The 25,954-nt window shown below is 38.8% G+C and overlaps 1 protein-coding gene across 5 annotated transcripts in view; it reads right to left on the reverse strand.

The window, feature by feature from the left end:
* Positions 1-2,374: 2,374 nt before the first annotated feature.
* The window catches only part of ROS1 (ROS proto-oncogene 1, receptor tyrosine kinase), an 84,281-nt gene continuing 60,701 nt past the window's right edge, over positions 2,375-25,954 (reverse strand). For 2 of the 5 annotated variants that reach the window (XM_083831378.1, XM_083831380.1), the window contains 9 exons: positions 25,536-25,671; positions 24,956-25,118; positions 24,615-24,679; positions 21,776-21,905; positions 20,548-20,645; positions 19,852-20,055; positions 18,590-18,724; positions 13,327-13,490; positions 2,375-2,717 (listed from right to left, as the gene is read on the reverse strand). In XM_083831378.1, coding sequence (XP_083687504.1) covers positions 2,587-2,717; positions 13,327-13,490; positions 18,590-18,724; positions 19,852-20,055; positions 20,548-20,645; positions 21,776-21,905; positions 24,615-24,679; positions 24,956-25,118; positions 25,536-25,671 — 1,226 coding nt within the window. In that variant the 3' untranslated portion in view covers positions 2,375-2,586. Of the gene's footprint in view, positions 2,718-9,990; positions 13,491-18,589; positions 18,725-19,851; positions 20,056-20,547; positions 20,646-21,775; positions 21,906-24,614; positions 24,680-24,955; positions 25,119-25,535; positions 25,672-25,954 lie in introns of those variants that run through there. The other 3 variants (XM_083831377.1, XM_083831379.1, XR_014582402.1) reach the window with 2 other exon arrangements.

Raw genomic sequence — 25,954 nt, forward strand, 5'->3', positions numbered from 1 at the left:
TTTGCCTTGTAATGACTAAAGCAGTACTTGCCAAACTCATGCCAAATCTTGACAATCTGCTCCCCTACCAGAAGCAGTTTCTCCACTGCTGTGCATCAGCCTATCTTAGCGTATTTAACCTGATTTGCAGCAGGTGAAGTCTGGGACCATCTGCTTTATACAAGCCAGAGAATGATGCTTTTGTTAAGAAGCTTTCAGAATTGCCAGCAGGAATTCCTGTGCATTTATGATTCAGATTCCAAACACCTCTTTCTGGTTCCTCCAGTTCATGCAGAAAGAATCTTCACAGGAATGGTTTCTCGTCTTATGTGGGTGGCTTCCTCTGGCTCATAAGGTAAATCAGGAAGAATTCCTCTTACTGTATAGATAGCACACCCTACACTCATTGTCAATGTATGTCTTAAACAAGGAAGGTAAAAATGCACAATATTAACTCTACACTCGAGGATGAGACTCTCAGCAGTATGTCACACGTGTTGTCATAATGACATTCATTTGTACCCTTATCTCACATTTAACACATTTCTGACACATCAGGATTCCTTTTTCCCCTAAATACATACCTCCTTAAAAAGACAGTATAATCCTTAAACCCATTTACACTTATTTAAAAAAAAATACCCTTTAAAGTCAAGACACTTAAATTCAAGGCTTTCTTGAAGTGCCTTTTGCACCTAATCACCATAGATCACTGGTCAATATCCTGAGTATCATTTATTGGCAATGCATTAAACCTGACATTTTCTTCCTCATCTTGCTGTGATAAATCCTCCATCAAATCTAGTTTTGTCTTGCAGCACTTAGAAAATGCAAACAAAGCAACACATCTTCCCTCTGCTCTTTCTGTGCAGCTCTGGGTATGTGTGACTTTGTCAAGAACTCAAGGGTTCTTCTGACTGCTCTCTCACTGACATTCACCTTATCCACTAACCCAATTTACCCATGTTGAATAGGCTCTTACATGATCCTTTTCCAACTCAGACCAACATAAGACTGAATCGACCTCAGTTATCATATCACAGACCTTGTCATGAGGCCTGGATATGGTGCTGCCTAGACAAGCTCCTTGACAGGGTTGAAGGCTTCTCCTGCTAATGAAAAAGATATCATATGAAGTCAGGTTGATTTTCAAACTTTTGTTTGCAGCTAGCAGACTGAGCAGTCCTCTTCAGTTAGATTGAATTACACATGCACGCAAATTCATCCAGGTAGGGTGACTACAAAACTGGGATCTTCCTGGTTTCTGGCTAGCACATGTTACTGGTTAGTAAACATTATTCATGTTTAAGTTAGTGAAATGTAAGGAATGGCTGTACAATCAATCAAATAGCACTTGAAGAGAGAGGAAACATTATACAGTATTTATTTATCTGTCATTCATGGCCTGGTGAGCATAACTTAAGAAAAAAGAAGATAGAAATGCTGCAACTATTGGTATTAGAAAATGTTGCTTGTGCATGTGCAAATGTGGTTAATCTGCAAACGAGAAAAACATTGATTTATATTTACAGACTACTTGGATTGGTTTTGCCAGAGAATTTTAAAGAATCATAATTCAAAATCCCTCATTTTTTATTAAATTTGAAGTAAAAGGTAAAAAATCAAATCTTTTACCTATGTTGATTCTCCATTTAAGAGACTTTTAGAACTTGATTTCAGTGGAGGAGCACCTTAAAAATGTCTACATTCTGACCTCAGATGGTGTCTTTACTACTCTCCAGCATCTCCCATGATCAAATATTTGCATAAAAGTGGACATGATTCTATCTTCCTGACAGATGTCAATGAATAACTGCAAAATTTGCAAATTACTATTCATGATACATTCCATAGAGCTTATTTCTGTCTTTTATTCAGTAATGATTTATATATTGTTTTATTATATATTTTAATTAGATCTCCAAACACATCAAGGAAAAGTATCTCCTTTTATCCAGTCTAATAAGAAACGAGAGGATGATCAATATTAAAAATGGAAAGGAAAAGAAACGTAAGAAAACATCTAGATTCACAGATCAGTTGCTGCACAATTTACATTCAAGATGATTGCAAGCACTTGTTTAAATTAAATAATAAAATAGACCATCCCCTGCAGTGAACAACCCAGCCACCTCTTCTCAGTTGCTTACAGATTTGGAGTTCATAAAAATACAACTTATATTAGTTTTTCCATTTGTACATCCTTGTGTGCACACAATGAAGCTAGATTTCAACTGTTTGGTTTTTTTTTCTTTTTTTCATGAATAAGTTGGTCCCTTTTGTGAGACAGCATACCAGTTCTTCTGTTTTGGAAGGACTGTCTATGTCTGAGGTGAATGTGGCTGCATAAAGTTAATCAGCATCACAATAAAATTATTTGATGTTTGATTAAAAATTTTATTTCCTTAAACTATTTATTGTGAAACACCTGAACCATAACATTTAGAAAATCAAAAAGTATGTAATTGTTGTCTTAGTCTACACATCATTCAATACCTTATGACATTCTCTGGTAGTTACATTATAAGTACGATAAAGTGCAGAATATTTTCTTTGGCTTACGTCGTCTTCGGTAGAGCTTTCTCTTCTGTCCTCAAACAGAGGGAATCAGACTGAACTAAGTTCCTCAGAATTGATGCTCCCTTGATCTTGGTTGCTGTCTTTGACTACTACCAAATAATTTAAGCCTTCTTGATCCCTTGTTTCCATTAGTGTAGTTGAAAGTATACTGTCTGAATCTGCGTTAAAATAATAATAAAAAAAGACAATCATATGGTGATATACATGTAGTATTTGAAAGCATGCAAAGTCAGCTGGTGGAGAAAGTTGGTCTAGTGACTGCATAAAGAGTGACTGATGAATCAAACTTATTTTCTGCTATTGCCTGTGTGGATTATATCTTCAGCCAAATCACTTAGGGACGCTTGGTCATCACCATTCATACCTTCACGGGCAGCAATACAGTTATGAATAAAACTTGCTTCTTTTGGTATTAAAGACAGCCTGTATAAAGCCAAAGTAGTTTTAATCTGTATCTTTGTGTAACCCTGCTAACAATACAATAATACTGCTAAAGAGTCCTGCAACATAGGCAGTTTTCTACCTACTAAATTATAATATCCTCTCTTTCTAGATGAATTGTAATGCTCTGTCGTTCAAGAAGCTTGAAGTTGGCAATTAAGTGTGCTTTGCCAATTCCTAAAAACTGTATTTTTTTTCTTATTTTGATAGTGTTCACATATACATGGTTGGCTGAAAACCATTTCAGGGGCAATATCTTAAAAAAAAAAAAAAAATGTAAAAGTGATTAACTAAAGGCTCAAGTTATAATTGTTGCTATTTTGTACATTTATTCTTAGTAACACATACCTTTTTTTATTACACTCCCTCCTTATTTTACTTCACAACTGGAAAATGAAGCATGTGACATTCACAGTTCTCTACTCATAAGGCTCGCAAGCTTTGTGCTGTTGCAGCGGGCAACATACAATTTATTATGTCACTACAATCACGCACAAACCAGCTAAAAAGTCAAAAGTCATTTCCACATGCTAGAGTCCATTAGGAAATGTTACAAAGAAAAATATGAAAGAGAATTTGGAGTTTAGAAACCTGTTAGCAAGATGGGGATTGGGACAGAACAAACTGTCTTCACATACCACAGTGACTGACAGCTACGAAAAATCATTTGATACTCACTTTGTTAGTTCAGGACTATTATGGCAATATTTAGTAACTCGATCCCAACCAAGCCTTCACCAAACAGTACAGCTCTTCTTTGTATGTGGTTTTTGTTCAATAATTCTTTTAATGGAAACCCTCAGGCGCAAGCTGCTTTGGAAAAGGCACGCTAGCAAATGCTGAGGGCATGTTTGCGGCAAACTCTTAAGAGAGAAACCTTAAAATAAAGACCCAAGTAAAACTGGGTATTTAGAGACCAGACATATGCCGGCTGACCTGCCTAAGTATAGAACACTAGAGGAGCATTCAGATTTGTTTCCTGTATAAGTATCTGGAACTGATGAGGTGATGTTTACACAAATGTGAGTATGAGGTCACTGAGATATTTTTACCAGATATATAGATACATTACTAATTCTTTCCCCAACAGGTCTGAAGAACTACAGAATATATAAAATATTATAATCCTTTCTTAGCCTATATGCCGCTGCGTTTCTTATTACAGAGAAAAAGAGCTAAAAATCAAATATCTTGCCTCGGTTTTACTTCTCGAGTTTTGGAAACAAAATCAGCAAGAAAGACTATTTGTTGCAGAATACTCTTTCCCTATCAAAAGACAGAAGTATACAATGTTGATATCCTTTCTCCTCTGACACGACACATACAAGCTACATAGCCATTGTTGTAATGAGATTTTTCAGTACAAGTGCCCTTTCCTTTGCTGTTGTGTCATCTCCTCTTACCACAGCGTTCGGCACCCATGGAAGCTTAGCACCATTCTGATGTACAAGCCAAAAAACCTATGCAAAGATGTCAGGTTACACAGTACGATGCTTGCCTCTCATGTAAGTCAGCAAAGCAAGCAAGCAGTTTCTGCTCACTTAGTTATATGGTGGATGGAGACAGAAGAAACTGAAAATGAGCAGTTAAGAAAAAATCATTATGTGCTGTGAAATTCCCCCAGAAATGTGAGAACTAGAAGCATCACCAACACCCTGGGAAGCCATAAGCCAACACAGAGAAGTCTGAATAATCTTAGGAAGACCCTTCCAAAAAACGTTAAGAATTTGAAGGAAGATAGAGACAAGCTGGAGTGGGGAGGCAGGTCAGCATATTCATGAGATATCATTCTTTTCTTTTCAGTTTTAACATTGCTAAAATTAGTTGATTGATGTATAGTCATGCTGGGTTATACGTGAGTAAATGCAGGATAAACCATGTGATGTGATCCCCTCAGATTTCACAAGCAAAGCCTGGCTGAGCCAACAGAACGCCCTGAGAGGAGGCGTCCAAGGAACACCTTCATGGAATCTGAAGTCGTGCTGAGGAGTCGACTCCAAACACCTAAATCCTGAGGAGTTGTCTACGCTGGAACTGCTGCATAGTGTAGAGTTACCCACATTCACTTCAAACAACCTACCTCAGGGCATGAGGCAGGCTAGCTCTGGCAGCCCAGAGCTCTGTACTGGCAGCGAACAACTCTGCTGAGAAGTTGGTCCCCACTAAGCTCTGTGTGCCCTCAGATAGACTGCTTCCAGTAATAAAATGGCACTTTCAAAGCTCTGTGCTGTAGCTGCATAGATACCTGTCTCAGGTCCTAAATGCATGTGACCCTGACCTCTCTGGACATTTTCCCTAATAGCAGTGGTAAGCACAACATCTGAGCCAAACTGCAGGTAAATTAATTACAGTGCACCTCTCCAGGGGTAGCAGAACCATGTCCTAAAGAGCCTTGCATTAAGTGATACAAGAAACGATGATCGCCTGACTCATACTCATGAGGGATGGAGTTTGCTTGCTTAGCCTCCTCTGAGGAGACTGGTCCTGACCTGATAAAATCTGTGCTTCCCCCTCCAGATCTCAGCATCTCGATCGGCTGCTTCCTGCCGCGGGGCAGCCGGAGCACGGAGCATCACCATCGCACGGAGCATTTTGCTGCCTTCTCGTCAGGCTGTGAGGGCTCACAGCATGCTTTGAAATCCTGCCTGGAAGGGTGCAAATTTTTATGATGTCTTGATAAGCAGATGCTTTGGGGGGTGGGGTGGGGTGTTAATTTCAGAAGACAACAATGTAGAAGAGGAAAAAAAGTCATTAGAAAAGCTGATTGGTAGGGAGTGAGCAAACTGATCTTAGAGATGTTGGTCTTCTGATAGAGCTGTTTCATGGCCAGATACTCAGCTAGCACAAATTAACAAAGCTGCATAGAAAACAGTGGGACACCACTGCCTTACACCAGCTAAGTTTCCAGCCTGAGACATTATTAATTCCGGGCAACGCAATCATATACAATGCTTAGCACCTTCAACAGGGTAAGAATCACTTCTTTGGAAGTGCGGTCACATTTACTTTTTCCCATTAGCATCCTCTTGCTTTTCTCATACATATTCTGCCTTTTGTCCCTTCTGCACAATTTACGTGCAGGTGAAGAAGAGACTGGCTGACTTGCTGGCATGGCAGAAAGATGTACTGCGCTCTGAAAGCATTCAAAAGAAGCGCTTGATGATGTATCTTTGTTCGGGGAGAAAAAGGTGGTTACTGAACCCTGACTGCTCTTTCTCAGCTGTGTCAGTTAGCTCAAGGAGACAGTTCCTGTGTGTGGAGTGTTTTAGTGATACCTGTTGGCCACCTGGAGCTGGAGGTGCTGTGTTTCAGTGTCTGCACATTGCCAGTAAGAATATAAATAGAACAAATATATATCCGTTTTAATACCCCACTCTGTATTATATATCAGTGGAGATATATCTGTGTTTCCTGTCTAATGAAGCATATGATCTCGCATGGCTTGAGGGTGACTCACCAACCTTGCTATTCTGTCAGACACTAAAGATGCTAAAAACAAGAATTTTGCTCATCCTGCACTTTTACAGCACTAAACTGCTTGAAGCATAGACTGACGTTTTTTATTTTTATTTGGATAGGGGTTTTTTTTAGAGATTTGTGGACCGAACCCCCTGCGTGCAAGATGCTGTCTTGGGAAATACAGATATAAATCTGTTTATTAACTAGTTTGTTATCATTTTTAATATAAAAGCACCAAAAAAGGCCAGTTTCACACTTGTTGCAATACAATACGTCTATATATATATAAAAGCAGGGAAGCATCCCCATTCTCTAGGTCACAAAGTAGGAGTCATTTTACCAAGTTTTAATTACTCAGATCTTATGTGCTTAGTTTAGGCTCCTTGCCCAGACTCCCTTTACAGTCAATGGAGAGAGAAAAGAGGGATGAGTCATTTTGTTGAGATGCTTATTATTCACACTTACCTTTACGCAGTAACGTCCCCTGAACATGTCTACAACTCTCTGGCGACTTTCAAACAGCTTAGACAGCCAGTATAAACACAGTACTTAATTTTCAGTTGGTTATATCTTTGTACCCATACAACAGAAATCAGATCATCTGATTTTATTTATTTTTCCCTCGGTCCAAGGCAAAGTAGTAGCATTACTTTTCTTGCAATGTCATATGGCTCATGTGCGCTGTCTGGAATCAAACAGCATTAGTCTAGGTTACACATATGAAATGGTCACACCACCAAGTTTACCTTTTCCCTCAGTGTTGTAACCACTCACTGTTTTGGAAGAAGTCTTTTCACTGACCTCCACAGGCTCTGGGTCAGGCACTCACTAAGCTAAGTGGGGAAGAGGATTACTGAATTTCAGAAAAATACAAAGGAGGCTAGATACAAGGTTTAAAAAATGTCTCTTATCAACACATCTGCTTCAGAGGAGCTTCCGTTTGTCCAAGTGATTACTTTAAGTCCAGAGAGGTGTGCAGAACAGTTTTTAAAAGGCAGCTGGTTTTAGGAAAATAAACTGATCACTCTTACGCAGGGAACAGCAATCCAGCACTACTCAGCCAGCAGAGAAGGCAGCTATTATCATTAATGGTGAGATCACTGATCCCAGATTTTAATAACAAACACCCTCAAAAATTTTGCAATGAATTAAAGAAAGAAAGAAAGAAAGAAAGAAAGAAAGAAAGAAAAAATTTTAGCAGGTAACTTAATTGCTGGGGAAAAAAAAAGTAAATACACTGAACAACTGGCTTTGAAAAAAAAAAAAAAAAGGAGAAATTGCAAAAATCTCTTCCTAGATATTTCAAGAGGCAGCTCCAGTTTGGGGATTAAAAAATGATCTCTTTGAGGCCAAATGTGTTTCCTTTTACTCTTTCTAAACAAAAGCATTTATGGCTTTTAAACAAAACAAAATACTGTGGGCAAACATAACCATCCTTTGAGTTTTTTTGTTTTTTTTCTGTAGTTGCTGTTTGTGTCCAGTCATGCCAGAACTCCTCTCCTCACCAAATTCTTCCATTCAAAGAATGAACCAAAAAAAAAAAAAAATCTATGATCCACATGGTTCTACCAAAGGTACAACTCTCAGCACATTAACAGTCTTTTAAAAAGTGATTTAAAAAAATCACCACAGAAGAAATGTTGTCAGTTGAAGGTAAAATTCCCTCCTAGCTACAGGATAACTACAAGGTATCCATGGAAATTGGCACAGCAGACTGGCCTGCATTTCCTCAGGGACCCTTGAAGAACCTTATATCTGCTTTTGTAAGAGGAGACACTTCTAGCAGGAACAGTGTAGTGCTCTGACAGTTTCTGAGCAGTTTGACATTTTCTCCTTAAAGGTCCAAAACAGACTGGGGAGAGCAGCGCTGATAAGAATAGTCCCACTGGGTCATAAAGGCAAGGAGCTGCTCCAGCTGCTTAATGCCCAGTTGTCTGATGTCGGCAAAGACATTTGCCAAAACAAACAGGTGTTTCCATCCGTAAAGGGGAACGCTTGGGACCTGAAAAAATATCATGCTGTCTTGCATGTACACATGTAAAAAGTTGTGTCTGAAAATAGATGGACTGGTTATTTTTACAGCAATGCAGGACCATCTTTTTAGCATGCTGATTTATGAATCCTTTGTACATTTCCTTTGCACTTACTGCAACTGGGGGAAAAACAGCCAATGTTTCAGCAATGGATGGGCATCTGCTGAATCAATTCCCATTTGATTCAAAACCGTTAAGGTAACCCACAGATGTCTCAGTCCTCCTGATGGAAAGTGCTTCCCTCACTCTAAAAATGTTAATTCTTCTTGCCCGCCCACAATCAATGCCCCAGGAAAACCTGTAAGAGCAAGAAGGAAAAACTCTAAACTGGTAGATTTCTGGGTCCTTTACATTGCCGTGATACAGAGCACTTGCAATGATTGCTGGGACTGGTATTGTGCCCAGCTGCTGAAATGCAGCAGTAACAGGGTACAGGTGGATTTAGGTACATAACTCTCATTGATAAGGGTTTCACTGGGAATCAGTGAGAGGTAGGTGAGGAAATACCCATAGAGACCCAACAGAAATGCTGAAAATATTGAGTGGAACTGAGGCTTAATAAAGTATTCATTGCAGCGCTTATTTTGCAGACTGATAACCCAAAGAAACAGACTCACGTTCTCCTGACTGTGATGTTTATTTCTGTAAAAATAATACCGTTTTTAGACCACTGCTGCTGGAGCCTGAGAACCAATCTGCACATCCTGGTGGGCTGCTGCCTGGTTCTCCAGTGCTGCAAGAGTTACTGTTGCATATAGCCGGCCATCCCCACCATCCTTTAATCAAGGCAGTGGAGTCAGACTCTTGCTGGGTTTCCTTCCCTCCCTTCCTAAGCAGCAGTGCCAGGACCTGCCGGTATTGCTTGGGTGTATTTATCACTACTCGTTGCCTCCTTTAGAAGGGTAGCTTGCAGTAACAAGGCTGGTGTCCCTTTTGCCATCCCTACACTATCTTGTTAGCATGCAGTCCAGATCACTAACATACTCCTTATATTAATTCACCCATACTTTCAGTCTACATGACATACCGCACCAGTATTAATGTTAATATGGAAATCTAACATTTTCCAGCTCTTCCACCTATGAAATAGTGCTAACAGCACGTACGGACCTGCGAAAGGTGTGACTAAGTACAAGCAGGTAAGGTTCAACCGAATTTGGAAGATGTATGATTCCACATAGGGCTAAGTATCATGGTTATTTTGAGGTCTATCATTTCACTTTGCTTGACATTTGGCTCTTTCTTTTGGAACCACGTCTCCTGGTGAGAGCAAGCATTTCTTGGCGGGAGGCTCATGACAGGAGTTTCATTACACACAAAGGCCAATAACTGCGTAACATTTTTGGAAAATGTTGTCCAGGACAATCCATCATGGAACAGTATTTTGGATTATTTGTTCTGGCTGTCATGTTTCTACTACTCCTACAAACACAAGAAGAGCTCCATTCAGTCCCAGATAAAAATGAATCCAAAGTTACGGTTATTTTAAAAATCACTTACTTGTTATACAGCATTTTATAAATCACTGACTGAGACTTGCTCTGTGCCCCAAACGGTGTATGGCAGGGTTATGAAAGAGTGTGTGTTTTAGTCTGGAAGGCTGACTAGAACCTGAATTACTAGTTCTTGCTTAAATCAACCATACTTCCAGAGCCAGCATTACACTGAACTCCACTGCAGGGGGTTTACATTGAAGGCAGAAAAACAGTTCAATAATTTCAGGGCTGGAGATCTACAGAAAACTGATGTGCATTGTTCTCTGATCAGATAATCCGGCAACATTAAAGTATTGCCAGGACTCCAGGCCTTCAGTCAAGTATGCAGTGCATAGTTCTAATGGACTTATAAAAACCCTCTTGGGGAAAGATGCAAATAGCTGACAGATTAACTATGAATATATGGAGAAATAAGTATGTTTGTCATAGAGACTTGTAAAGAGCTTATCAAGTGTTTAGTAACTTAAAATGCAATCATATGAAAGGACAATATGTAGATGAATAAATTTCAAGCCATATTGTTAACATTCAAGCTACACCATTTTCTGATGGACATTCTCTGTGTGAAAATCACCACATGAGCCTGGGGAGAAGTTAAGGAGGAATTTTGAGAACTGGAACGTGAAAAGATGAAACAAACATTAAAAAAATTTGCTTTGCCTTCCTGTCCCAATGCAGATGCAACAGTGGGTCTGTGGCAACACCACGTGGGCAGACACAATGTTAAGGAAAGAACAGAGGGAATCTTTGAGAGGGAATAGGGCAGCTAATGGGGAAAAGGGTAAGACTAGGGAAGAGAATGTGCTGAGCAAAATAGGCTCTGGTTCTGAGAGATACTGCCAAAGTTCCGCCTATATGGAATTGCCCTGCTTACCATAGTGGGTCAGATTTTACCAATTAGGTTATCACAAACAGATACAGAGCCTAATTTAAAAAATGACCATTGCCAACAGATTCCCTGTAATGTACATTATAGAGTAGCACTATTATTAAAACTGCCCTAAAAACCCCACCACACAACCATGTTTTGTGTAGTAAACTGTTTTACAAATGTTACCTATTCAAACCAAACTTTTCGTGTCAGTCTCAATCCATATTTTCCTTTTCAATAACTTCACCATTTTTAAGAACACCGTTTTTGTCCATGGCAAAGAAATAAATCAATGTTTCTCTGTGATTTCTGCAGTATGGCAGAACCTACAACTTTGGCATAAGGATGATTTTTATATTAAGAACATGTATTTGTCATCCCAGTGAAAGCAATGATTTGCCTAGCCTGAGCAAGTTAACAGCAGAGCAAAGATTATAGTTGGAACATGCTAAGCTGAGACTTGCAACAAAACTAAACTCATTGCACATTACATGTGTCATGCCTGCTCCACCAAAAGAATGACAACCTATATTCCTGTCTGTTCCCCAACATCAAGCAGCAGAAAGGCATGGTGCACATGTAAAATTTCAACCCTGCTGAAGTTCTTTAACTGGTATTGATTTAATGCCACAATACTGCCTTAACTCCCTTAGTTTTCATGTCTTCTTTCTTCTCATGGAGTCAGGGAACACACAGATGTCTAAATTAGGAAATCAAACTAGCTCAGGAGTAGATGGAAGCAGCCAAATCAACACAGCCCTGTGTCCAGTGCATGTTGTGTTTTGGTAGCCTTCTGAAAATTAAACATCTAATCCAAATCATGTCCAAATCCAGTACAATGAGTCATCTAGAAGTCAGTGGAGAGAAGGGCAAAAGATGACTCCTTTCCTGCTACGATACATGCCTAAAACAAGAGAGTCATCACTCTCTGAACATGGCTGTTTCTCCTTCTGGCCACAGAGATACCTTGTTGAATATCTTAGATGACGCTGCTAGCTTCTGGACAGCTGCATTTAGGTGAGGTAACATCTATCCAAAATTTAAGGCCTATTAGCTTGGGTAAAGTGCCTAATTAATTGGCTGTACTCATATGCATCATATGGACGCAAAATCAACCATTAAAAAAAAAAAGCAGGAAATTATAGGTTATCGGTGCTAAGTTGCTTTGGTCCATCATGTCAATGATAAAGTCTTTAGCCTTAGTCTTTACCCTCTTTACACATAACCATATCATGCACAGAGAGAATCTGACAAAGAGAAATCATGATGGGTAAAGTAGGAGAGGCTCACACCTGTAAAGCTACACTGAATGGTAAAGATTAGCAAAATATCAAATAAACTATCATTAACCAAGCATTGGACAATGCCATGGAATTGAACATGGACAGAATATCTAGAAAAATTACTACAAAATTGTGTAGTTGAATACTGCATCATTCCTGGAATGGATCAGCAATTTATTTCTTTATTTATTTAGAAAATCACAATATACTGATGTATAAAAACTGTTTATGAAACAGGGTGAGTTCCCAGTTCAATATCATTTGTGAGGGAAAAAAAAAACTCTTTAGAAATTTTATAAACAAGTAGTTTTTGCTTTCTTAGAATGGGAAGCACTTTTCTTACAATATTTTTGTTTTTTCACTAGAAAACCATACTATGAAAACAGGTTAAATTGAAAAAGACTGATAAATAAAGGGGAAATCAAAGAAAACTTTCTTTTTAAAGATTTTCAGATCACACTGTTTACAAAGACTTCACTTTCCCCTACGTTTAACCAGGATTTACTTCAGGACTGGAAAAGCTCCTGCTTCTGCTCCAGTCAGTTGTTTTCATTTCCATGTTTAGATGCTCCAAATCATAGTTGCACAGGCAACTTCAAATTTGGCATCACCTATTTTTTGAATTCTTGCCTTCACGACTTTAACAATGTTATTCTCTAATTGGATTTTGTTGTGTAGACTGTCTTAAGCATATCTTCCCTAACATCACCTTGTTTTATTCATTCAGTGTGCAGAACACAGGCATACCACGATTCCTGACTGAAGCTATCACAGTTCAGGCTAGGATAAAGTCTGCCTTACTTAGGTACCTAATTTATGTCCCCCTTCAGGCAACTGCTGAACCGGTACTCCTAAACTGCCCAACTGCCATCTTTAGCTAATGAAGAAATGGAAATTTAGGTGCAAGTTGGATGTGTCTTGTGAGGCAGACTCAGTCTCAACCTCACAGCGTTGGTTTTTTTTTGCTTGGTAATCTTATATACGCTTTACCTAATGCATCATACACAGTGGCACCTAATGCATCTTTACAAGTTCATTATGAGAGAAGTAAGTAAGTCTCTTCTGTTCCCATTTTATCAGCAGAGAATTTGCGGCAATGACTAATGACAAGAACTGCTGAATCATGCTCTGTTGCAGTTCATGGGGCTGAGGCAGTGAGGAGAGCAGGTGCTGCCCAGACTTACCCTCAAAAGCTTGGTTGGTGACTCCAGTTGCTGCCTCTTTGTCTCCAAGGCAATGGTTGAAGCACAGTGGAGAATGTCTTATTTCTTGCAGTTTGTCCTGAATATAAAAGAAAGTAGGTCTGTTGTGAGGTTCTTGGGCCCAGCATCTTGTGATTAAATCACATCTGGAAAGAAAAAAAAAAGTGTTAAATTGCAAATATTAAAGATAATAGTCATTCATCTCATCACTTGTCATTAAATCATCTGACAAGCAAGTTCAGCCTAGGTTTTCAACTTCTGAAAACTTTATATGTGGTGCAAATATTATCACCAGCTGCTGAGGGAAGGAAAAGTAGATTAAAGGTCAGTTGCTGGGAATACTCGTTATGAATACTTCCAATTTTTCAACAATGGACATTTTTGAGATTGGGGGGATCTACAACGTGGCAGGAAAAAAAAAAAAAAAGGAAAGAAAGACACTTTTGCCATTAATACCTGCTCTCACCACTCTCACCTAAAAACTGACCAACATTCTCTGGGAAAGGTGACAAGGAAATAAACCTTTCACAGAAGAAAGATCACTAACGCTAAAAATGAACTTGAAGTTATCAACTTATTTAATTATCCTTCAACTCATACCACCTCAACTTCAGGGGAGGTTGAAAGCAAATCCTCCAGCACAGAGAAGATTAATTTAGACTTCTGCCTCCAGAGTAAAACAAATAGGAGCATTTTCCTATCAAAGGCAAAAATGGCATGAGTTTCCTCTGGGTGATCTGGCAGGGATCCTAGCCTGCCTTGAACAAAACTGTTGGTACCATTCAGAAGAAAAACTGCCATTCTTGTTTGTCTAAAGGATAGGACTGATTTACATTGCTTACTTGAGGGCATGAAATGTAGCAAGTCCCAGCTACACAAAGCCAAATCCTACAAAAGCCAGGGGGAGCCTGGTTGAAAACCAAAATGCAGCCAGCACCTGGATATGCTAAGAGTTGGGAGAGGAGAGGGGTCTTAGGGTTTCAAAACTGGAGTGCAGCATTTAAGCAGTCAGTGAAAGGATGGTTCAGGAAGCTGTTACGGGAATGCAGAGTATTCACCTCTAAGCCCTAAGTTCAAATCCTCCCTGACAAACAGCTTCAGAGACTTGCTGCTATGTGATACCAGGCGTTACTGAGTTATGCGAAATGAATTGGCTTGCTCAGATCCTCACTTATCCATGTTAAAAAGGAGACGGCTGTCCTTCACCACAATTCAGTGTTTTACAAAACTCTTGGTGACAGCTGAGAGAAATCTATTTCTGATTTTTGATATTTTTCATCAAATCATTGTAGTTGAATGGAAAAAAAAATTAGAAAAATAGTTTCAGAACCACTTTTCATCAACCTGTATCATGCAGTTGCAGAACTGGCAGAGTGATGCTGGCTTTTCAAAAGAATTCAATGAAAACTTGAAAATTTGTTTTAAGAAGCTAAAAAGTGGTAGTGACTTCCTGACACACCGAATCACTTCCTCTCCTTACTTACTTTCAGGTGAACTGGTTATTGACGACACTGGAAATATAGAAGGAAAAGTACTGAATTGGACTCAAAATGAGGTGAACTAATTCTGGTTTTCCTTCTGCTGACAAAAAATGTCTGTCACATTCAACTCAAAAGCCAGTTTTGGATCCTGGAAGCCAAACGATCTACTTTCTTGTCAGGCTGATTTGCAGGATATCCAAGAAAAGAATAAGAGCTCAGGTGCTGTGCTCCAAGGTTAGCACCTGGACCCTGATGAACAGAGCCTTGTGCAAGGTGTAGCAACGGAGTGTTCAGAGCTTGCTGAATACACTGCTGCTCTGATAGAAAGGAAGAAACAGAGAGCCGTTAGCCAGCAGAGGGAGAAAGAAATAAGAAAAGATACATGAGTGTGTATGAAACAAAAACTTGACAAATGCATATTCTGAACATTTTTGCATTCCTAAGACCAACTTCTGTCTTTGTAAATAACTACAAAGTTATTTACAAAACTACAAAGTTTTTATTGGACAATCTGCTTTACAAAGCCATTCAGTTTCACTACAAAGAGGAGATATTCAATGAAGGAGAAAAGAAAAAACTGACAATTACTTGCTGGTTGTCTTAAAATATTAATACCGGGTAGAATAGATATAGTATTTAATTTATTTAATTCAGATAAAGTTTTGGTTTCTAATGACTGAAGCCAGAAAATATCTGCAAATTTTGCAGGGACAGCTATTTATGGCATGATTTTTAGATTTCAAGGCATGTTGTAGCAGCTGAAGCTTTAAGTCACATGGCATAAACTTTCACTAGCCCAGAAATGCACCAGCATGAGACCAATCAAGAGGATGAAAGCTAGGCTAAAATATGCCAAGATGTACATGAATGACAGCTTAAGCGCTTTCCTGTATTTTCTTGGGGGCCAAATGTGCACTAGCAAATATATTGCTTTAGTATGAGGATGAGACTCAGAGGATTGCCCTACATCATGGGGAAAGCCTTTCAAGAAGAAATGAAAAATAACAATTCCAAACACATCATCAGATAAAGTTTTATGTTAGGTTTAAGAGCTTGCCTGTACACCTAGATGTACACCTACACATGACAGCTGTGTTTTATCTGGGCTGGACAGCAGGTAGCCATGTGTCCAACAGAGCTGCATTTGTGGAGAAGCTGAGAGCCTGGAAAACCAAAGAACTAATACTGAGTAGCAGACATTGGAGGTTGAAAGTGAACTACTCCTGAAATTTGCTTTAGTGCACACAAGCTACAGGACATTACCAATTTTCTCACACACAAAATGGAAAATATCATTGATGTGGGGACTGTCTTAGAAAATTAGAAAATTTGTTAGAATAAAATAAAGTCCCTGCCCTCACTTGATGCATTCTGAGCAAGCCTTCCTTGTCCCCCACCCTCCAAAACCTCCAGGGGAACTTTCCTGCAATCAAAGAGCAAAAGTCTGTAGTCATCAAAAGTTTCTTCAGCAAACTCAGTCATACAACTTTGCAAGGGTGTGAGCATTTGGTGAAACTGCAGCTTCATGTCAGTAAGTGGCATTGCACTTGTACAAATTCTTCTGATTGCAATTGCAGCTTTTCAGGATCTGTTAAATGAGCTCAGTTCTGCCCAAACCTCACCATGCTCTTGCATGCAAGCCTCACACCGAGGTGACCAGATACGTGTCTCTGACTGCAAAACTAGTGCCACTCATATATTTGATTCATAATTCAATAAACATAGCCCATTTACAGATCCCAAAGCCCCTTTTTCAATTCATTACCAAGCTTTGCGTATCCATACTTCTCTAGGGGAAACAGATGATTACTCCTTGAAGTAATATCTTGTGGACCTGGAATCATATCCTGGGGAAATGAGGGGCAGAACTTGTCTCCCTTTGCTTCCCCCCAGAAAAATAAAAACAAACCCACTTCCTTAATGCCTTTTACACCCCGAGGTTTCTGTGTCAGCCCTACTTGCCCTTGCAGTGTAAGCCTACCACAGATTCCTAAACACTTCTCAGCTGAAGTAGTTTGGCCTTTGAACTCTCTTCCTATCAGTGATGTTTTGTTTTGTCAAATGACAATGAGCAAGCCAAAGTGCAGAGGAGACAATTACTGACTGCTGATGTCCTGATGCAGGTTCAAAACCACACTGAGGAAAGCAGGAATGTCAAGAATCCCAGCATGCCATTAATGACCGAACAAAGTAGCAAAAAGCTATTTAGGCTACTGACAGAATCTGTATGCAGGTGCTGAGTGTTCACCAAATGAGATAAAAAGATGGTACAAGAATCTAAGAGCTCATTCAGCCCCTTGGCTTTCAAAAACTAGGTTACAGCTATTAGGTCCCGATCCTACAAGTTACAACGTGCGGACCTGTGTTTAAGGCCTACCTGTTATACTAATTTCTGAAATCTGTAACTTTAAAAAAGAAAAAGAAACTTCAGTTTCCTTGATTATGCTGAAGATCTGGTCAACCATTTTAAAGGCAGCTTATAAGCCTTTGTGTAGGTTTGAATATCAAACTAGTTTCATGAGTATACCTTATCTACCATGCTTTTATATTCAAAGGTTAGGTGTGAGTCAATCTTTTATGGAAACATTTTTCAGCAGAAAATATTGAAACAAATTGCTCTTGGGCTCTCCTTTGTTCTGTCACTTCCAGTTTGAACTCTGTTCTTAAAACAAAATCCTAATGTCTTTAGTTCTTCCAAGTGCTGAAGTTTCTTTTTCTTTTCCTTTTTTTTTTTAAATTGTTAATATGGTATTTCATCTATACCCAGATAATGATAAATTATCATACCCTCTGGAACTGAGAACATTGTAATTAATGTGAGACCTATCACAGAGATGTGGGCTTGTCAATCACAGAATTATTCTCAAACCATTTTCTCAGCTCCAGGAGTAAGAATTGTGCACTTTAAGTAGCCCCTTCTTCCATTTGTAGGACCAGCTGTCAAGTGCATGGCTGAGACTGCTTATGCAGAGTGGGCGTATAGAAATTGAGACATGAAATTAGACAATACTGAGTGATCACTGGGCTCAGGTTCAACTTCCTCCTTCATACACCTCTGGCCAGTATGAGTTTGATCCACTATATATATTCATTCTTTTCTTTTAATTACATCTGAATTTTGTGCTCAAGAAACAGTTGGAAATTGAAAGATTTGTTTATCCGGTTCAGTTAAAGACTAACCAGAAGTGTAGAATTCACTTTTGTTGTTCAGCTTCAGCTTTTATTGTTGTCTTTTTTGACAGAGATCTGCAAAAAGAGTATGGTTTATTTTCCATATATAATCTAATGTTAGCCTATTTTCTGCAGCTATCAATGAGAAAGCCAGTTATATCTGCTACTGTAGGCACATGGTATAAGAGGGACAGGTAAATTCTTCCTTACAGTCATCTTAATTTCTAACCAATACTGAATTGGTTGATCAGGCATTCTCAGCCTCTTATCACATTACTGCTGGATTCATGTCCAAGACTGAATTTATATTATCTCTGAAATCCTGTTTAAAAGACCAATATGTATCAGCCTTTCAACTTCAAGACTTAATTTGCAGCTGAAGTTTACATTCACAGGCTGCACTACTGGAAGTTAGTAGCAAGTTGGCAGCTACAAGTGCAAGCTGTTCTGTCTAAAAACAAAAACAAACAAAAAAAGTAGGTTGTTGAACTCTGAATGGGTATAAGTAGACTTTCAAAATGATGGCGTGCTGGCAATAACCCTCTTGATGTCTCATGAATATTATCAACAATATTTAAACAAAACTAACTTACAGGTCATCAGGACAGTTGCTTGGCGATTCCAGCCTTCCGCCTGATCGTACATGGTGTAAAACTTCCATATTGGAGAGACCTGGATATGGCTGTTGACCCAAGGTTAATGTTTCCCACATTAAGACTCCAAAAGACCTAAGAAGCACCAACAATAAATTTTAATTACCAATGTCATGATGAGCAAGCTCCCTATCAACAGTTAACTAAAATGACTCCAATCTAATAATAAGACTCAAAAAATAAGAGTAACTAGTTTTAATTTTATGTGAAACAATTCATACATCCTTTAACCAGCCTCTGAAATAGCTAAAATAAATATGTGGAACAGACACACTTTCCCAGACTGAGATGGAACTTAGAAGACACTGAGTACCCACAGCTTCCCCGAGCACCACTCTCTGCTTGAGCATGTCCTCAATTAAACAAGCACTTAGAAATATCTGGAGTTGTCATTGGAAATAGAGACACTTACAAGATCTCTTAAGCACCACTCATAAAGCAATCAGTGCCTCATTGGGTTTGGTACAAAGCATGAAATGGTTTTCTTAGATAAATGCAAGAGTGGTAATTAAACTGAGAGCTGCAGACCTCAGCAAGATTAGTGTGCTACAGCACACCCTTTCTTATCCACAGTTACCCAATCTAAAATTGTGTGAAACTCAAGCTTAAAGGATCTGGTTTGGTTTGGTTTTCTCTAGGACTCCTGGCAGTGGGTCTCCACTTCTTCCCTAAAAACCCAAGCCCATCCATATATACACTTCAAGTAAACCACCACAGCAAACTACCATGAACGTCCCCTGATGATGCTGTGAAGATTGGGCTTCAAAATAGCAAAGTTGCCAGAACAGGATAAAATGATAAGGGGAAAGTATTTGCTGGTAGGAAGGAAATGTCAATTAACATAATGAAAAACAAAGTGGAAAGAACAGGATGCGAGTAGTCAATTCACTGCTCAAGCAAGCAAAAAATCACATTGTAGGCCTTGTACAAAATTGTTTGATTGAGTGACACTAATTCTTTCCAGCCAGAATCCAAGGCTAGATCTCAAAGCATTAAGTAAAGAAATACTTCCATGCGGGTGCTGTCCTTGTGCCAAACTTTTCATTAGCTCATGTAAACACCACTTAGGAAGAAATCTGCCTTAGCTTATAAATTATCGGAGCTGGAAATATACAAACCTATTATTGCTACTGCAAACCAATATTTTCTTGCTGTGGGATTTAGTATTACTGTCCCCACTGCTCTTGCCTGCTATAACTCACCAGACATCAGAGCGATTTGTAAAGACACCATCAACGAGGCTTTCAGGAGCCATCCATCTAACAGGGAGTAGGCCTTCTCCTCTTTTCCTGTAATAATCATTTTTATAGATATCTCTGGCAAGTCCAAAATCACCAATCTTTACTACCCGGGAGCAGCTCTCATAGTCCTTCTCAGATACAAGGCAGTTGCGAGCAGCCAGGTCCCTGTAAGGCAGAAAACAAGAGGATGGAGTTAGCATTGCAGAATAAATCAGGTCAGAAGAGACCTCTGGAGGTCAAATGCTTCAGCCCCCCCGTTCAGAAGAGCACCAACCTCAAGACTAGATCAAGTGTCTGGGGCATCACCCTGTTAAGTTTTGCATATCTGCAAGGCTGGAGGTGACACAGCTTTGCTGGACAACAAGTTCTAATGATTGATACTGCTCATTGTGAACAATACTAGCTAACTTCACTTGCTGCAGCTTATTCCTATCACCTCTTGGTTTCTCCCTGTGCACCTCCGAGTCTGACTCAGTGTCCTATATGGTCATCCACTTAGATGGATAAAGACAGCAAAAGGATTTCCCCCTTTGCATCACATTATTTTAATCCAGTGCTCTCGCTTTTCCTGTTACATTGTGATATCTTTCTCAGGCAAAATAATTACTCCTGATACTGTCAGTAAGCCTTGGAATACTACGGAAATAAGTTCTGTACCTGTGTATGAAACGCATTTTCTCTAAATAGACACAGCCTTTGCAAATATCCAAGCATATATCCAAGAGGTCAGTCACTGTCAGTAATGAACTCTGGAGCTACAAGAAACAAAGGCAGAAGTTACCCATGTCTTCCAGTTTTACAAACTCAGAATAACAGCCTCCCTATACAGTATTGTTTTCTCTTTGAAATTTATAGGATTTTTCCAAAACAGGTGCAAACTATCTGTATGCCAATAGAGCAAATGCTAATTACTTGCAGGGTAAACTGCTAAATCACAGCACTGCAAGGCAGGTGAACACATCCTGTTCTTTGATTTGGGGCTAAGAATAACCTAGGGACTTCAGAATCACTTCTTTGTTGCAGTTGCAGAAATGGGACACCAGAAATTTCCTCCCACTATCATAGCAGGTTTGCTTGCTGCTGTATTAAGAGAATATATTATTCCAGCAGAATACATACATATATATACGTATCGGTAGACTTCAGTAATGACTGTGGATTTGATGTGATCATCTACATAAATTAGATGATTGCTACGATGCTATAAAATTTCAGTGTCAAGCCCCTTTGACACCATTAATAATATAATTATATTTATATATAATTATTATATTATAATATAATAATATAATATAATATAATTAATAAACATAATCCTACCATTAATGATTTTAATCTACATGCTACCTATGAAAATTAATTAACCTCTTAATTAAATAGATTTATTCTTTATTCTTTTCTCCTCTTTACTGTAAAGACTTTATGGATACAGGCACAAGGACAGTATCCTCTTATGTGCTTGGATTCTGCTTATCACATTAAGGATATTTCCACTATTCAAAGCAGAAAAAAAAAAAAAGTGTGGTCTAGTGGACCAGATACATGATGTATCATATGCATGATGTATGATGACCAGATACCATTATGTATAATCATTTTTCAAAACACTGTTCATGTTGTTCATAGAAAGGAACTCAGCAGACATATCATGACTGAAAAAAAAGAACAATTTCAGTCTGATGACATTTAACATGACATTCAATCTTCTTCACAGCATGCCTGGTCAGCACTCAACACTGAGGTCCCAGGGTGTTAAAGAACAACCAGGTCTGAGCTTGCAGATGCAGAAAAGCTGGACATCAGCATGGCCTTTGAGAAAGATTAAAACTGAGAAACAGTGTAAAGCTACAGGTTAAAAATAGACCCGTCAGGGTCTTTACCCTACCTTTTGCTTTCTGGCTCCTCGTAAATAGCTAAGGAGATCCCCTCCTTCCATCAGCTCCAGTATAAGGTACTGAGGTTCATTTAACAGGCACACTCCAAGTAACTTCAGAATGTGGGGGTGATCAAATTTACTGAAGAGAAGGAAATGATGTAAGATTATGTATGAAAAGTCCAATTGGTTGACAGTTAATAATTTGCATATAGCTACAAGTAATGAATGAGCAGTTTAGCATTTACAAGCCTGCCTCTACCAACATCATGATTTTATAACTTAAAATGCCTGAACTTGCTCAATAATGGGACAATTTCAGGGACATCCTTTCAAAATACAGATTTACACTGTACTTTGACAAACACTCTAATGTATGCATACATGTTAAAAGCAGACGTCATCATGTTTACAGGAAGCAAAGCAAGGTAGCCAAGTGGCAGTCTCATCTAGGAATAACATGAATTGCCATCTATATGTTAAAGGTATCTCTATTATTTTAATAGAGTATTTTTACTACAGTAATCACAGTTGAACTATTGATTTGGAGAAAAGCACATAGAAAAGCAGAAGCACAAAGTGCAACTTATTATTCCCACAATCCAGAGAAGAATGGTTTCTGACAGTACATTTTCCAGAGAAACAAAATATGCACAAGTACCTGCAGACATGCTAGTAATGCCTGTGTCCAAAAAAATGGGATTATGACAGAGCAATCAGCTCTCTGAGATCTAGCACTTTTCAAGGAATGAAGAACATTGGTACACTCCATCACTACTCATGCTTTTACAACCAAATTTATTGTGTTTAAAAATGTTTTTTTCTTCGCACTGCTGTGTGAAAGGACTTGCACCATCAGACAGAGAAACCTGACTCTGTTGGGGAAACTGATGGTGTCTAAAGAGCTGTCAAACGTACCAGAGTAAACAAACAAATACAACAGAGGAACATTTTCCTTCTAACCTCTTTCAATTTGCGTAATCTTAGGTGTGGGCAAAAACTCTTTAGCAAAAAGTGTGATTTTGAATTTGACAGTGCCCCCCAGCCTCCAGCACATACCTCTCAATCAGAAAACCTTTGGCACTCTCAAGAACAAAAACAGAGGAAGGAACACCTGGCACTTTCCTTACAGCTCACACAGCCCTTTCTCTACTGAGCTGTCATTCCTTAGTTCCCAAGTGATGGGATACACCCAGGAATTTGCTACATATATTTGTACACAAATGACCCACCAATCACCAATATCAAATGACTGTTTGAAATACAGATACTCACAGCTTTGCATAGCAATTATAGAAGAAGCCAATAGTCCTTGTTTAACTAGGACAGCATAACACCACTACTGAATTTTAATACACTTCCAAGAGGCAAGCAACATTTGAACACTGAACATCAGGTATTGTACAGTCAGATCCATGTATGTGCCTTTTCTACCTTTGGTTTAATTTTTGGCCTCATAGATGAACATAAAAAAAGTGTCTAAGCCCTCCAGGAGGAAACTAAATCACTCTTTTTCACATTATAAATAAATAAATAAATAAATAAATAAAACATGTAAAACATGCTTTTTTATTATTATTATTAAAAGACTCCCATGAATATGTAACACTTAAACTTTCCTGTTCTCTTTGTTTCTTTGTCTCATTGGATTGTTATATTCACGGGCCCACATTAGTGTTTACATTTAAATATAATTTCCAATAATATATTTTTCCAGGAATTCTCATTTTGGATTAATAGCTGGAGGGGAAAAAAAAAAAAAAAGGAAAAAAAAAAAGAAAAAAAAAGGCAGAATTGAGGAAGCTTCAGGGATTTTGAGTACATATAATTTTCATACTACAGAGAAAAGTGTCCCTAACCAGGTTTATGACTGCCAGATAGACAAAGATAGACTGTAGGAAGTTTACACACAACTCTTACTCTTCATCACAAATTTAGATTGTAACAATATGATTTCCTTTTAGTTTTCAAAAGCCTTTTCCATCATTCAATGTATAGGGTATAATAACAGATAGTCAAAGTAATGCAAGATTAAAAAAAAAAAAAAAAAAAAAAGGAAACAAAAAAAGACTACTGTGTAAACCAATTTCAAATTTAGAATAGCATTTCTCCTGTACAGGAAGAAGTCCTTCACTTTTCAAAACATTATAATCCTGCACTCATGAAACAGAAGTCAAAGAAGTGCAGATCAGCACATCTGAAAGCCTAACTGTACTTTTAGTTTTATGCTATCAGCTGAAAACTTCAGTTCAACTTCTATTATTCTCTCTGGAAACTCTCAGCTAACACACTGACCTTTCCATGCGAAGTTCTCGCACTGTTGACATACATTATTTTTTGGAGTACACCTTAGTAGAAGTATGTGGCAGCCTCTAGTGGTAAATTATGCACATTTTTAAAAAACAATTTCCTCAGTAAATTGAAACTGCAAGGCATCAGCTTGTTTTGGTATGTTTGTTTTGTTTGTTTGTTTGTTTTTTATTATTGTGGTTTTTTTGTTTATTGTTTATTTGGTATGTTTATTTTCATAAAACAATATTAGACAAAAGTTGCCCATTTACCTTTAACAACTAACTAGGGAAGCAAAGATATTGAAATATTTTTTGGGTCCAAAAACCAAAAGATCCATGACACGAACCTGTAGTCTGTATCTTAAATTTTGCAAAAGTCTTACAGCTTTATTTTCATGAGATTCATCAGTAGTATTATTTTTTTTAGCAGAAACATGAGAACACACCAAAATGCCATACTAATTTGTTTAGAGAAAAGTGTTGCTCTCATTCCTCTTCAAGGCCACCATCCTCATATGATAACAGCTACAAAGGGTACTCAATGGCAAAGCCTTTCCTACCTCATTAAGTGTGCCTCCTTCAAGAATTCGCTCTTCTCTTGGTCTGTTGCACCCTTCTTCAGAGTCTATTCAACGGAAAGCACAAGTGTAATAACACTTAGGTCACCACCACTGTTATCACACAGTGCTTAAGTAAAGCAATCAGACTTAGACACGGCCTTTAATACACAGTATTTTCCAGCAATCATTACAAAGTGATAGGCTCAGCTTTAAGTGACTTGCAAGAAATCCTGCAAGGAAATATCCAAATCTCACAATGCCTGCTTTGGTGGTATAACCTCTGAGCCAAATCTCTCTGTCCATCCCATTCTGCTGCCAGAGAACTACGCAGCTGTGATTACCTTGACTGCTACTTTGGTTTCTCCACTTCCATCTGCCAGGATATCTACTGCAGTTCCTTCATACACCTCTCCAAAGGCTCCACTTCCTAACAATTTGTGTAAGTTCAGTTTGTCCCGGGGGAAAGCTGGCAATGATTCAATCTCTGCTTGAGAAGGAAGAGTGCTACAAAACAGCAATACTAGTCACTTGTTAATACTTAAAAATGCTTGAAATGTTATTAAATTTATTTCTCAAATGAATCTGGTACTATTTGTCTCATCGGGAGCATTTAAGGGGAGTTCAGATGAGATCTAGATGTTTCGGAATCTACTGGAAAACACTGTGTCTCCTTCCCTGCCCCTGCACTTGCATTTCTTGCCGAAGTCAGTGTGCAAGGTGGGCTAGAGGCAATCCAGGCCAGGGTATGCACCAGGGAGGCAGCGTGGCAGGGCATACTTCAGAGACAACCTGCCCTGTTGTACAGATGTGGCCCTCAACATCATGTCAAGGCATCAGGGATGAGCACACTGATAAAAACCAGTCCAGTGAAGCCCTTTTACATGTTTTTGTTCAGAAAATGCATTTGCTCCAAGGACATACCTGACAGCATAACAGGCATTGGATAGTCCCACTGCTTCAGCCATCCCCCTGAGTTGAGCTAATTCTTTATCTTCCTTGACAAGCACTATCTGCCCAATTAAGGACGGTTTTCTGGATTTCCTTCTTTGGTACCATACTGGAACAGAAAGGAAGACCACCAGATCTTTCACTCTGAGAGCACACCAGTATGTGAGTAGACTGAAAGGCTACAAGTGTTTTTTTATTGTTGTTGTTATTCTGTTCAGCTTGATCCCCCAGCAGCTCGTGTAAGCAAGACATTTCCATCTGGCCACCAGCTTTTCCCATGAAAGACAGACAACAGAGAAATCAGTCAAGTGCCCACTTCTGAATGTGGCAAGAACCAAACCCAAAGGGCTGGTGCAATGTCCCAGAGAGAAGATGAGGAATGAGAGGGCAGG

The sequence above is a fragment of the Anser anser genome (genome assembly GCF_964211835.1).
Source record: "Anser anser genome assembly, chromosome: 3".
In the NCBI taxonomy this organism is placed as follows: Eukaryota; Metazoa; Chordata; class Aves; order Anseriformes; family Anatidae; genus Anser; species Anser anser.